At 48.5% G+C, this 14,149-nt stretch overlaps 1 protein-coding gene across 2 annotated transcripts in view; it reads left to right on the top strand.

Moving 5' to 3' along the window:
* TSPAN2 (tetraspanin 2) overlaps positions 1 to 14,149 on the top strand; it is a 38,288-nt gene that overhangs the window by 14,987 nt on the left and 9,152 nt on the right. For both annotated transcript variants that reach the window (XM_019730340.3, XM_019730341.3), the window contains exons 3-5: positions 10,611 to 10,708; positions 11,999 to 12,073; positions 13,310 to 13,408. In XM_019730340.3, coding sequence (XP_019585899.1) covers positions 10,611 to 10,708; positions 11,999 to 12,073; positions 13,310 to 13,408 — 272 coding nt within the window. The remainder of the gene's footprint in view (positions 1 to 10,610; positions 10,709 to 11,998; positions 12,074 to 13,309; positions 13,409 to 14,149) is intronic.

The following is a 14,149-nucleotide window of genomic DNA, read 5'->3' as shown; positions in this document are numbered from 1 at the left end:
GTTTTAAAAGGTCTGTGAGGAAAACATAATTCAAAGTGAAGGGACATCTCAAGGTTTAGAGGTGCTAATCTCAGCCCCTCCATGACTAGGGGTCTAGGAGGGCAGGGGACGGATGGCAGGGAGGGAGGGAGGAGGAGGGAGTGAGGGTGGGGAGGGCAGGACTGCCCTAGGGAAGAGGCTTCAGTGGGTGGACAAGGGGCAATAGCCCACCCAGGAAAGAGGCGAGGAGTGTGGAGCAGGGTGCAGCCTCCAATTCTGCGACGCTGTGATAAGCAGGGGCTGCTCGTTCTCCCTTGATCTACTCTCATCTTCTGCTGCTGCCTTTTCTCATTCTGCAGCTAAGTGCTCCTGGACCCTAGACAGCAAAAAGTCCAAGGTCCTTGCCAGTATAGGTGCTGCCCCATGGGACTGGCCGTTATAGATGCATGCCAGCTACAGCGCACGCATCGGTGGCTCACGGCCATCTCTGTGCCGGGGGAGAAGCAGGATCCTGCACAGATCGTTTGCTCCAAACCCCAAGAAGAGCAGAGCTACTTCCCAGGAGGGACCGGACTCCAGGCCCCCGTCAGAGCCAACCTGTCCTCAGGAAAGGCCGCTCCCAGCTGTGTTACCTTCTCTTCCAAACGCCCTTCCCACACCGCCCCGTCCTGTGAGGAGAGCAGCCATATCAGTGAGGAAACTTTTAGAGAAAAGTGACAGAAAACCTACGACACGACGGATAGCAATAAGGAATCCCACGTTTCATCAAATCTTAGATGCAGTCTTTTGTAAACACCCCATGATTTTAAGTTCCACCGAGAAAGGAAGAAATGCTGCCAATGTAATTAACACACCATAAAATATGCATCCTAACTTTAGAAATGTTAAAATGTAATATATATATAATATATAACACATATATTATATATATATATATATATATATATATACATATACAGAAGGTGCCAAAAAATGTATACATGTTTTAAGAAAGAAAAAAACTGTATTAAAATTGTAGTACTCAATATATGCCAGTAACAGAAGATGAATATAAGTCATGTGTATACATGTTTTTGGCACCCCTGGTAGACATCAAAATTAATGAAATGTGGTCAAAGAAGTGTAGAATTGAGGAGTCTCCAGAATTAGTTCAGGACCCAGGCACTTCCCGTGTGGCTACTCGCCATCCTCGGGACAACCTCAGCCATGTCCCCGCAGGATTACAAGAGAGCTGCAGTGGCTCCAAGCATCATATCCCCACAGTCACATCCGAAGGAGAGAAAAGGAAGCATCGCCTCATAGCGTCCGTTTTCAGGCACGAATAACACCTTTGCTACGAGTTCCCCAGCAGACTTTCCCCTCGGTGTATCGGCCAGAACTGCACGGTGTCCATGCCCGAAGCAGTTGTGGCCAAGAACAGTCCCCCTGACTACCTCTGACCAGCTGGGAGTCGCCCTAGGCCTGGGATGTGGTCCAGGCTGCCCAGTGGGCCTCTGACACTTAGACAAAATTGGAGTTTTGTTACAAGGAAGAAGCAGAGGAACCTGCCACCGTACTTAACACTGCGATGCTCTTCTTTCCCTCCCCTCCCCGCCCCCCGACATGGTTTCCAGGGGGTACCCACCCTTCCATCCCAGAGCTAACATGCACATGTAGCATATTGTGCCTTGAGGAACCCCTAGCTCTGAAAACCTCCTCAGAAGCACACCCCTAGCCCAGGGCAGGCCCCACGTGCCCAGCACAAAGCCCAGCCTGTCCTTGGGTACACCACCTGCGGGAGCCTGCGAGCCCCCCCACCCGCGGGAGGCTGCGAGCCCCCCCACCCGGGGACTCACAAGAACAGTCAGGGGAGGGTACGAGAAGGAATGCATTTTCCCTCATTGTGCTGATGTTCCAGCACCTGCTTACCTCATCAATATTCCCTGCGATTGCTAACTCCATCTTCACATAGTCACAACTCAGCAAATGTTGAATCCTATTTGCATGGGATTCGTGCCTCTCCAGACATAGACAATAATCGATTGCAAACGACAATCACACACATACGTTAAGTGCTAAGGGGAGGTACAGATGTGACCACGGAGTTAAGCACGAGCAACAACGGTGCAGGCTGGGGGGGACAAGCCTCGAGATGGAGGGGTGCTTGAATGGGGCCTTGCAGGACGGGTAGGTTCCAGATTGACCGACTTACGGAGAGCCTGACTCATGACTCTGAAAAGGTAGCAGGCAGCTACCATCCTTCCCCCTGTCTGTGGCAGTTCCGGCTGATCGGCAGTCGTCATAGTCTAGCTCCTCCCAACCATTTACAACTGCTTCTCAGGGTGACCATTATTTTCTCTCCCGCCTCTGAATTCTGTAGTTACTCAAGGTCTTACCATGCGTTCAGTCCCAATAAAACAGTGGAAGTTTTTTGCCCCTAAAACGCAGGCCTCTTGACGTTCAGGGTTTTGGCACTTCCTCAGTCTGTCTCCTTTTCACACGCTGTGTATTGGGTTTGCACCAGAACCCTATTTATCTCACCTTCCTCGGGTGTGACTCTCAGGACTTTCCGTCAAAAGCTGCATTCGTGCCCTCAGGTACGTGGGGCGGAGTCCACCTGATGTGGAACTAAAACATGGAGAAACATCGGTCAGCTCGGTTTCAGTCAGACATTCTCCTTCAACCCAGCCGCCTGCCCACCTCACCACCAAGTTTGAGGTTGAAAGACTTAAATGTCTGCAATGTAATTTCTGAACTTAAATTGGAAATTTTGAGCCGTAGTAAAGAAAAACCATTTTAAAAGACCACAAAGACCTGGGTTATGTGAAAAAACATGTAAGAGAGGCTGTCTCCCTCCCAGTGATAATAAACATCTGGCTGTCTAAAAATCTCTCCATGGTTATTTTACTTTGGGGATTTTAAGATTCAGTTTCATGCAAACATGCTTGAGCATTCAAGCAGGGATGTCTCTATTCTTTCCCTTTTTTTGTAGGCTCGCCCCTTTGGGAAAACATAGAGCCCATCCATGGATATACATTAGCCCGCATCTAGAGTCCTGGGCTGTTCTCATCCATGAAAAAGGATGAGAACGCTGGACTTGCCCCATGTGACTTGCAATCTATTTGGAAACACTCACAGACGTAATAACTTAAATTCTAATGGAAATTAGTGTGTAACCAAATGCCAGTTAGGTGGTGTTTGCCGTGGGTGCACCAGGATAATTCTGACTGGTGAGGCAAGGAGGCCTGGAGTTAGGTTTGAAAGACTGGCCTGTAATCGGTGGAAAGGAGGGAGAATGGAGGCCGCAGAGGCTGTGGGCAAGATTGCACAAGGCAGCTCCACTGGGCAGCGATGAGCAAGTGGGCACTTACTGGAGTGTAAAGGGTTGGGGCTCGGTGGGAAGTAAGATTACAAATATCGGGGAGGGTGGGAGCACAAGAAGAGAGAGCTTTGAATGTTAGGGTTAGTTAATTTGGTAAGGAGGAGAAGGGTAAACTAGGTTTTAAGGGAGGGTATGACCTGCACTGCATTTTAAAGAGATTAATCTGGCAGCCGTGGAATGAGAGGGCGTCACAGGATAGAAAACATAAACATGCTAGATTATCGAGACAGTTAGACATAAGGGCAGGACCCATGGTGGTTGCGGTAGGAATTGTGACGACAGGGACAGAAAGACAAGAAACATAATTATTAAGCATTAGTAAACAATATTATTAAACTCGGGGACAGAAGAAATCAAAACGACAAAAGATATGAGTAATAGACAGAGACAAGCCTAGAAGTAATAAGCCACGATTTTGAGATGGAAACGTGGACTGCAGAAGTCAGGGGTCCCTCTCGGGCAGAGAGAGGGGTGGGTATGCAGAACTGAGGCTGGGAGCCAGTCTGGGGAGCAGCCTCTGCTTGGCTCCAGAAACAAAGTGCTGACAGTGATACCACAGGTGTAGATTTGGGTCCAACATAAGAAAACCTTTTAACGATGTAATAAATCAGAGAAGCTGAGCAGACGTCCACAGAGGAACGTGAACTCTATATCGTTACTTAATGTATCACTACTTGGCAAAGTCAGAATGGGGTCTCCTATCTATTTGGGAGAGTCCTATATTGAATAGGGGGTGACTAGCTCTATGCAAACACTCCTGATCCCTTTTTCTAACTGAATTTAAAGCAATGTGAACTGTCCGAGATGCAAGAAATGTCACAGGTTTATGGACATATCTGTCAGAACTCCTTTCATTGCATATCACAGAAACTTGACCCAAACTGTCTTGAGCGATACAGAAATGTCTTGACTCACATACATGAAAAGTCCAGGATTAGTACTGGTCTCAGGGATGCAAGTGATGTAATGGAATCCGGTCTGTGGCCATCTCTCAGCTCTGCTTTCCTTTGGCTCCATTCTGGGCAGGTTTTCTCTAGATGTAATAAAATGGCTGCCCACAGCGGCAAGCACCATCACCCAAGTAACCCTGGCGACAGAAGTCCGACCAAAGTCCTGAGCTTCGCTCTCTTTGGCCATCTTGGGTCCAGTGCCCATTCCCAAACCAGTCATTGTGGCCAGCTGGTCGAGATGGGCTTGTGGGCTGAAGTCTGGGCTTCACGCCTGCCTTGGAGCTGAGGCAAGTCGGCTCTCCCAGACCACATGGACCGAGAGTGGAAACTTTATCACTTCTCTGATAAAGAAGAGGAGGAGGTGAATTCTGGGTAGGGAAAACAACGGTCCACACAGCAGGGCCCGACTCCTTCTTGCTTGTTCTTGGTGACCTGGGGCAGGATGTGGGTTTGCACACCCTTAGTTCTTGCTCAGCCACACCTCCCCTCTCTATGTCGGCCCTTGAAGTGGCTGGTGGTGAAGACACTCGTGGTCAGTGCTCCAAGTTCAGGGAGGTGGGTTATCATAGAGTCTCAGCACCAAGCAGGATAAGGAAATAAAGAGCCCGAGTGGGAAGCAGCGGGGAGTGGGCTGCCAGCTGTGGTTCTGCAGCTCTTCTACGTGGGGTTCAGCCTACAGCCCAGATCTGCTGATACCCAGGCCTGTGCTTGTTGTGTTTCCCCCATGCTGCCTCTTTGGGTGGTGGCAACAAGAAAAATAGTCCTTGAGAAGTCAGGGACCTTTTCTCCCTTTCCTATAATATAAATAAGTAGAACAAAATGCATGCTCATAGAAATTATTGCATTCCTCAATAAATAATTTTCCAAATAGGAAAGATACCTGCTCTCTAGAAATAAAACAAGAAGAAAAAAGTGCCAGGATGCATATTTAGGGACTTGCATAATGAACAGTGAGGTCATACGTAGGACTTTAAAAAAGAAGCAGGCCCAGTTTTTGGAAAACTTCACATCATAGGGTATCGTTCACTGATCTGTGTATTTTCTTTTCAGAATAGGTTCCAGGGCAATCAGCCCATTAAACTCTTATCGTCCCTTTGTTAAAGAGTGTTGGTGGACAGGCTTGGCACATTCAAGTGGCTCTTAAAGAAATAGGGCCTCAGCCTAAAGTCCCATCCCTGAGAGGGACCTGCTTCTGGGCAGACTGCCTCACATTGGAGGAGAAATCCTTCCATCTTTGGGGGGATGCTTTCCTTTCTGGGATCCTCATTGGTGATGGAGAGGAAGTCCCTTCTTGTGATAAAGATCTGGACACAGCTTCTCAGCCAGGGGACAGGGTGAGAGGATCCAGCTGTGAGGGGAGTCGGAAATAAGGACAGAGTGAGGTAGTGAGACTGCCGGCCACCGGCCGCCTCTTCTCAAGGGCCTCTGAGTCCCTGCGAGGCCTGGAGGCTGATGCAGGGCACCTGTGTCCACTGGTGGCTAACAAGGAGAAAGGAGGACCTGGCAACAATGGTCCTAGTGGCAAGAAAAGCTTGGGCGACCTGCTGTGTCCTAAACCGCTCCACTTTCATTTTTCAGTGAACTGGGGAGAGGAGCCCCCAGTGTCTTCCAAATTCCACCAACCTGCCTCTCTGGCTTCTTGTTACGGTCTGTGTCTTGGGCTGCCTCTTGGAGGGACACACACCATGAGGGTCTTCTTTCCAGGAGTGCGGACCAGGGAGCGATGTCCTCAGCCCTTGGAAGACTGGAGAGAAGGTGTGTGCTCCAGCACATTAAGTCATGTCTGAGCAGGGGCCTTAGCAGGATTTCTCCATGACGGGGTTGCCCACATACACAGCAGCCGGTTGGCGCTCCAGCATCACACGCTGAGGGCTGTAGCTGTCTCTCCCTGCTGCTTTCAGTTGCGGAGCCTGGCTTTGATTGTGGCTGGCTGTTAGGAGTAAGGAAAGTGTTCCAGTGCTGGATGTTGAGGGGCTGGCTTGCCTTTTTAGATACTCTGACTCACTCTGGTAAGATTTTTTTACTTCCTGGTTTCCAGTTGTACCTGAGAGTCGTGGTAGCTGCAGAAAAGAGATGGGCTGTAGTTTACATCATTGAGACAATTTTATAAAAAAAAAAAAAAAATGCATTGTTATAAGTTAGAGTACGTCATGATGGCCATATCGCGGATTAAAAACCTAAAGCCACCATTGGTGGGCCTGGATTACTGGCTCCCAGCCCTGTACTTTCAGAGGAAACCTCAGAAACCATCAAGGACAGATCCGCTCAAGGAAGAAGCAAAAGAAACCTCCTGGCATTTACAGATTGCAAAATTAACAGCTTTCAAGCTAAGAGAGTCACCCTTCTTCTGAGTTCCTGCTAAAAGTGTAAGCATAGGAGTTAGGCTGTGCACCTAGGAGCAGACCCCTGGTTCGGTTCCAGTTTTGCCCCTTACGAGTTATGAAACCTTAGGGAAATGACTGAACTTCTCTGTGCCTGATTCCTCAGCTGTGAAATCTGCGTACCTCGTAGGACGAGGTGAGGAGGAGAGGATTTAACATAGGCATGTGCTTCAGCACAGTACCTGCTGTGCAGTGAGCCCTGGATACGTATTAGCTGCAGGTATTACAGTCATGAGGGCAGGCTGAGGGGAGAGTCAGGCCGTGGGTGGCGTGGGAGAACACAAGAAGGAAAGATGAAGGCGTGGTTCGTACGCCAGGGAGTCAGAATGAGAGAACAGTGGGTAGCTCTGCTTATGATCTCGGGGCAGGTTCCTGCCAAGTGCACAGTTCAGAGGCTGCAGAGAGCAGGCAGGGCACCCGGAAATGGTGGTGGTTATGCTGTGTTAAATGACTCCGTGACTAATACACGTTAAGCTCTCACAACAGTACTCAATAACTGATAGCTGTTGTTATTTCAGGGCACCCGACACTTTCCCTTCCCCATAACCTGAGTGCCATCCAATATTCTGGATACAGGTGTCGTTATATACATCCAGCGCAAGCGGGGAGGAAGGCAGAGTTGCACAGAGGCATAGAAAAAAATGTTTTTAGATGAAAAATGGTCAATAGCTGGAAATGTGAAACCATCTGCTGCCAAAAAGCCACTGAAATTGATGATCGTGCCACTATCTGGTCACTAAAGGGTGTGTGTGGGGAGATGCGTTTTAAAATGAGACAAAGCTTTTAGGAGATTGCTGTCTCCTTTCTGTGTTACCTGAAATGATGCTTTAACTGAAAAAGAAGACGCGAAAACCTGAGAAACAAGCAATGGCATCGTCAGGGAATTGCTGGTAGCAGGTCACCTGGAGACCGCTGCCATCACAAGACCCAGATGTGAAAAAATGCAATTATCAAAGTGTTTTCTTTTTTTCAAAATGAGGGAACTAGGGCTCGGAAAGCATGGGGAATTGGGAAATAGGTCAGACACTTGTCACACAAGTTGGGTGGGAGGGAGAGGGCTCTACAGAAGCCATCTTGGAATTGAAATGCGACACTCCATCAATGTGTTCATTCAGCAGCTGTATTTGAGGGTCAAATCAGAAAAGGATAAGGCACCTGGAAGCCACAGTGGCCTTATGGTATGCTGAGAACTACAACCAGATTGGGAACTGGATTCAGGAGGCCTGTGGGATGTTGCCACTTGTAGAATTACTTGCAGTTTTCCCTTCAGCTCCCTCCAGCAGGGCTCATTGTGCGTTGGGCTGAGTCACGCGGCCCACGAGTCCACACAGAGGTTTGCTAAGAAGAGGCCTCAGGGTTTGGAGCTACTCCGCTTGGGCAGTTTCAGGGTATTTTGTTGTGAGCTCTGGGATTCTGAAAGCCTAGGAATGGAAGATTGTACAAATAAGCAAATTATTTCAGAAAGGGATTGTTCAGAAAGGATTGTTGCCTGAGGGACTGAGTCGCTGTGGGGAGCAGTCCTGTCCTCCTCGGGCCCCGTCCCTCTGTCCATTGCCTCCTCAGGAGCACCCCTCTTCCCTTCCTCAGGTGTGCAGCCATGTCCTCATCTGCTTGACCTTGGGAGATCCCAGCCCTGTGGTCGCTTCTTGGACGTTTGCTGAGGTGTTTTCTCAGAATGCATCTCTAAGCCAAGATGGGCGATGGCAGACAGCCAGAACCTCAGCTTTGACTTGCTCTTTCTTAATCCTCTCATCCAACAACACTGGGAATTCTGCCTTGTCCTGGACAGTCCAGGCAGGGTGAATGAGGTTTGTCTGTGCACTTAACATCTACAGAGAAAGACATAGTATATATGAGAACCTGCAAATACACAAAATGGAAAAGAGCAGGTAGGGTCAGAGCCTGGTGAATTCCCACGTGGCTAGAATGTAGGCTAAGGGCCCAGGGGGTCCTGGTGTCATGTAGCAGTGGGGAGGTGATGACCGTTGTGAGCAGGAGATCTATATAATAAGGTGGGCCACCCGTGAGACGGTCTGTGAGGGAGCTGAGTGAGGTGGTGTTGCCGGCTGCCCTATGGCCTGTCTCGGTGGGGAGGGAATGGGGCTCCAGGCCTGGGTGTCCTGCCTGGAGCCACCTTGCCTCCCTGACCCCCAGGAGGAAAACAGAAATCTAACACTTGCCTTACCGAATGGGGTTGTTTCGAGGAGCCAATGAAATGATAGAAAGAGTTTTGAAAAATAAAGAGAATTTTTAAAACAATAAGATGTTTAGGCAGTGGGAACAATGATAGTATTATTTTAAATATGGAATCCTTTCTTTCCTTACCCCATCCATTCCCCTGTGAAATAGCTCTTTTAGAGAAATGGCAAAGGAAGGAAGTGGCAGAGTCGCCAGAGCAGGAAATAAATAAATACCTGCCTCAGGACTGCAGAACCCAGGGCTTCCCCGTCCCAGAAACGGGCCCTGAGAACAGTCTGGGCAGAACAGGAAGCAGAGCAGCCTTGCCTGCTGCCCCCACAAACCACCTGGAGGGCCCCCTAGAGGCACCCCGCGGGCCAGGCTCAGGGTTTCCCCACAGAGGGAGGGACCCAGATCCCCACCCTCCGGGTGAATGGGAGTGGTTTCCAGGTGACTCATGTGAATAAAACGCAAAAAAATAAAATAGAGGCCACTCACATTATTCTAAGCAAGTCAAGTGCCAGGCCTTGTATTGTGTTCTAACTTATCTGGGGATCAGAGAAGGAAGCAAGGAAAGACTTGGCTGTAGTTCTCTCCGAACAAGAACATTTCTGCCCTTTTCTTTCTCTGTCGCTTGACTTCCGTGGTACGTGAAACTACCACCCGAATTAAGGCCACTATTATTGCTGGAGAGGCAGGACAGGGCCATGGTGACAAGCTGGCTTGAAAGGCAGATGGGTGTTTTTATCCCAGCTCTATGGTCTCTGGCAAATTGCTTAACCTTTCGGGGCCCAGTTCCTCTGTCTAAAAAATGGAGATAATAATGTGATGCCTCCTTCATGAAGATTAAATTAATAAATCTGTGCTACATGCTGAGAACAGCGTGTGGATAAAATAGGCCCTTAATAAATGTCGCAAATGTTGCATTACTAACGTCATTTGGTGTATATTACCGTCTCACCTCCCCTCAGTGGCTGTTCTTATAACAGCCTCCCATCTGTCCAGTGTATATGGCGTTGCCCTCCAAAGTCTATAATGCACACACACCTTATTGCCTTATCTCTGGGTCCTCCCCCCTCTCCTTAACCAAAAGCCCCCCCTGGGTCCGCCCCTCTCCCTGCTTCCCCATCTGTGCCTGGGCGTATCATCAGCCCCCTTTCCCTCCCAGACACTTTGTCCTCGTGGCTTCTCACGAGACAGAGACAGCCATCAGTTCCAGAGCACCATGAGAGACAGGCCCAGGGGCTCCTGGGAGGTGTGGGTTTGTGTCCCAGCTCTGGCACTGGCTCCTGACCGCAGCTGGACTAATTTCATCAATTTCACATGCATGGTAGTAACACCCACTTTCCAGGGGTGGTGGGAATCTGACCGGTAAGAGCCTGGCAGAGAGGAGGTCTGTGAGGTGATAATGAGCCGGGGCAGTGCGAGAGCGCCAGGTGAGGTTTCCAATCCCTGCTGGGCATGTGACATGAGGGTCCCCTCACCTCTGTAAGCTGGGGCTTTCTTTGTGCATCGGGGATAACTTAGCCTCTACCTCTCAGGATCCTCGTGCAGATTAAAGTGGGTGAGTGAAGGCTCAGCAAGCCTTCGACAAGGTCACCCATTGTATCACTAACTACTGAATGCCCCACCCTGCGGGGCCCTTGGAGCAGTGGTGTGTGGGGGGGGGCGGGGGGGGGGCCGAGGAGCCTGTGGCAGAAGCTCTGTGCTGGGGGGAGAGCCAGCTGGGTGGTCAGCGTCCCCTCTGCCCTCTTCCCACAGGGCTGTACGTGCTGGTCGGAGCAGGGGCCCTGATGATGGCAGTGGGCTTCTTCGGGTGCTGTGGGGCCATGCGGGAGTCGCAGTGTGTGCTGGGATCGGTAAGTGGGGCACCAGTGGGGAAAGGAGGGGGGACTGGCCTGAAGGGAGCCCGACGTCTGGCCTCCAGTGCCAGCTGAGCCTCCGACCCACCGAGACCTTGGCACTCACTCCCTCTCCCTTTCTCACTTGCACAAGATTCATGTTATCTTTCTCCCTGCCTCTTATGAAAGTGTGTGTGGGCAGGAGTGGAAGGAATGAGGTCATTCGTGTAAAGATGTTTGGGGAGGAAAAGTGCCTAATAATTGTTAAGGGGCAATTATGATTGTTCTTTTAAAAATAATATTCCACAGCGACTGAGGCAGCGGACAGGTTCCTAATAGCCAGGGAAGTGCTGTCATCTACAAGAAAAGCATTGCTGTTGGAGATCAGTACCTTAAACCACACCCGTCTTGTGCTTATTTTAACAAGCAGCCTCTGTTGCTTAAAAAATGAAATAATTTCAGTTCAGTGCCGTGCGTGCAGCCCATGCCAGTGTGGCCTAAGGGAAACCAGGAGAAGGAAGAAGAGGGGCAGGAGGAGAGGACGTTTTCATATTTCTCCACGAGGAGTCAGAAACAGCAGCTTCATTGGGCAGCCTCTCCTTCGTCATTGCCGTCTTTGGGTTTTGCTATGTACAGTTGCAAACTCATTTCCTCAGCCCTCCATTCCGTCTCTTTCCACTGTGGCTGAGCAGCTCTCTGTCCTTTTATCCCTGAACTGAGTTAGATCAGAGCAGACCCAACAGACCGAAACAGAAATCTAGCCAGAAGGCAGCTTCGCCTCAGTCCCTCTCCTCAGAGAAGCCTTCCAGGCTGTGCAGTCAGATCACACCTTCCCCAAAGCCAGGCCGCACCAGCCATTCTCCACCTCCTGGTCTTATTTTGTGTCTTTATAGAACCTCCTTTGTTCACCAAGTGTTCATTGAACACGTAGGTGCAGGCACAGTTCTAGGTGGTGGGATTTTTATATCACTATCTGAAATAATCTTATTCAACATTTTTATTGCTTTATTCATTTATCATATCTCCTCCTTGCTAATATGAGGTCCCTGGTAGCAGAGACATGGGGATCTTACCTTATTCACCACTGTAGAGCCAGCACCAAGGACAGTACCTAGCACAAAGGAAATGCTCAATAAACAATTGCCGAATGAATTAATGAGTGAATGAATGAATAAACAAACTACAAGGCGATTAAGGGGCAAATGCTTCCTGTTAGGTTAATTTGAAGTAATAACCTTCCCCAATGTTTTTCAAAGAGGCTAAATAAATGGAAAGGTATTGCATTAATGAAGTATTTTCTCTCTGCAGTTTTTCACCTGCCTACTGGTGATATTTGCTGCTGAAGTAACCACTGGAGTGTTTGCTTTTATAGGCAAGGATGTAGTAAGTAAAAATTACTTACAATTTATTTTTATGATGGTTACAGTGTTCTCTTTATGGCATAAGATATGGGGATATTGCTACCCATGATATGACAAAACCAAGTAACCCCCACAATTATCATTTACAGAGAACTTCTTAACCTAGAAGTATTGTACAGAACTAAGCATATGTGTATATGAGTATGTACACGTTTTTCTGGGGACATACCTCATAGCTTTCATTAGATTTATGAAGGGGTCGGTTATTTCATTTTAAAGGATCTCTAGTAGAAGATTGTTCCATTTGAAATGGGGTAGAGGTTTGACTGCAGACATGAGGGGGGGGGGGGGGAAGAATGTGCATTCTCATCCTGTGACTGTCTTTTGTCCTGAGGGGTTGGCCTCAAAGACTAAAGCCTGATCTCTTTGCTGGTAAAGCTAGTTTATTTTGATTTCTGCTCAAACTGTAGGTGTCCAGAATAGGTCATCAGGAGAACTCAGAGAGTGAGTGGCCGTTTCAGAAGGTTAAAACCCACTTTGGGAAAGAGAGGAGGGAAAAGGAACAGGAGGAAGAATGGAATCTTAAGTTTACTGTGTTTCACATAAATTCATGTGCAGTCAATATTGTGTTTATGAATTTATTTTAGATTTTAAAAAATGGTGAATATGTAAAGTAAATATCACCTCCATTTGGATTTTCTAAAGTAGCTGATTATATTTGTAGGTTAAACAAATTAGATCTTAGGATTTTTTGACATCTCTATGGATTTGGGGTCGCCTGTCTTCATACTAGTAAAAGCATTCTCCATGTTTCATGTGATATTTGAGTACTGAAATGGTTTTCTTTGGTCAAGAACACCTTTCAAACCATGTCATGAAAAGACTTGAGTACACTGAACCAGTGGGGCACAGAGAATGCATAGCTCCCAGCCCTGGCTGTACAAACTGAGTGGGGCCACAAATCTGGGGTCCGGTTCACGCTGATGTCCATTCAGGTGTGAGAATGTCCACTCTAAGGAATCTCTCCAGTCTATGGAAATTGTTCTTGGTTACTCTAGCCTTCCATCTTCAAAAGTATCTTAGAAACTCCAGAATCTAGAATCTGTTCCATTTATGCAGAATTATCTTTAAATACAGATAAACGTATGGAAAGGCCATATTTTTGAAGGGTAAGGAAGAGCGGGTTTGCTTTGATGAGAGGCAAACATTTGCAACTTCCCACTCATTGTCCCCTTGGTTTTTCTGGTATTTTTCTCAGGCTATACGACATGTTCAGACCATGTATGAAGAAGCGTACAATGACTACCTTAAAGACAGGGAAAAGGGAAATGGGACTCTCATTACCTTCCACTCAACAGTAAGTAACTTTCCTTCTTCCTGTAATATCGCATCTTCTAAAGAGGATCCATGAACCGGGTTCTTTCTGCTCACCTGGATTAAAAATAAGAATAAATTCAGGGAGGCTCTATTTCAGCCCTCATGGCAGCCACAGTTTGCGTCATGTATAGGACCTGGGAGAGAAAGAGGCCTAACACACAGAGTTCATGAGGGGACGTCAGGACATGGGCCCCAAAGAGACACAGTAGTACAAACAAGAACTGCAAGAAAACAGCCCCAGTAAATATCGGGTTCTCTCCCAGAGTGGCATCGTGGGATAACGAGACAACCCTGAAAAGCTCTTTGCAGCTGCAGCTCTGCCTCTGGACAGCTCTGTGACCTTGAGCAAGTTTCTCGCCTCCTGATAGTCACTCAGCTCCCTCGTGTGTAAAAGGAAGGGGTGCAGCGTGAGTCAGCCACGCTCCCTTTCTCCGGGAATGTCCTGTGGGAATGTGCCGACAGAGCAGAGCTCAGAGTTACACGCAGTTAATCAAGGAAAGCGAACGGAGGAGACGAGCCAAGCCAGAGTGGTCCTGATTTCTTAACCGCTGTGATACGGAGAAAGTGCTACGGGCTCCTGCCAAGTGTTTTCAGGTCGCCCAGTTCTAGGCTGTCACGGGGTGTCCTGGGAGGTGCCAGCTATTTATCCTGTTCCGCCCCAGCTGCACCAGGGACATCAGGCAGCACACAGGCTCCTTTGTCTCTGGAGGGCCGGCACTGA

Source organism: Rhinolophus sinicus, chromosome 7, assembly GCF_057876585.1.
Source record: "Rhinolophus sinicus isolate RSI-liver-muscle chromosome 7, RSI-T2T, whole genome shotgun sequence".
NCBI classification, from domain to species: Eukaryota; Metazoa; Chordata; class Mammalia; order Chiroptera; family Rhinolophidae; genus Rhinolophus; species Rhinolophus sinicus.
The sequence above is the reverse complement of the archived record's forward strand: the minus strand, read 5'-3'. Positions and strand labels throughout refer to the sequence as shown.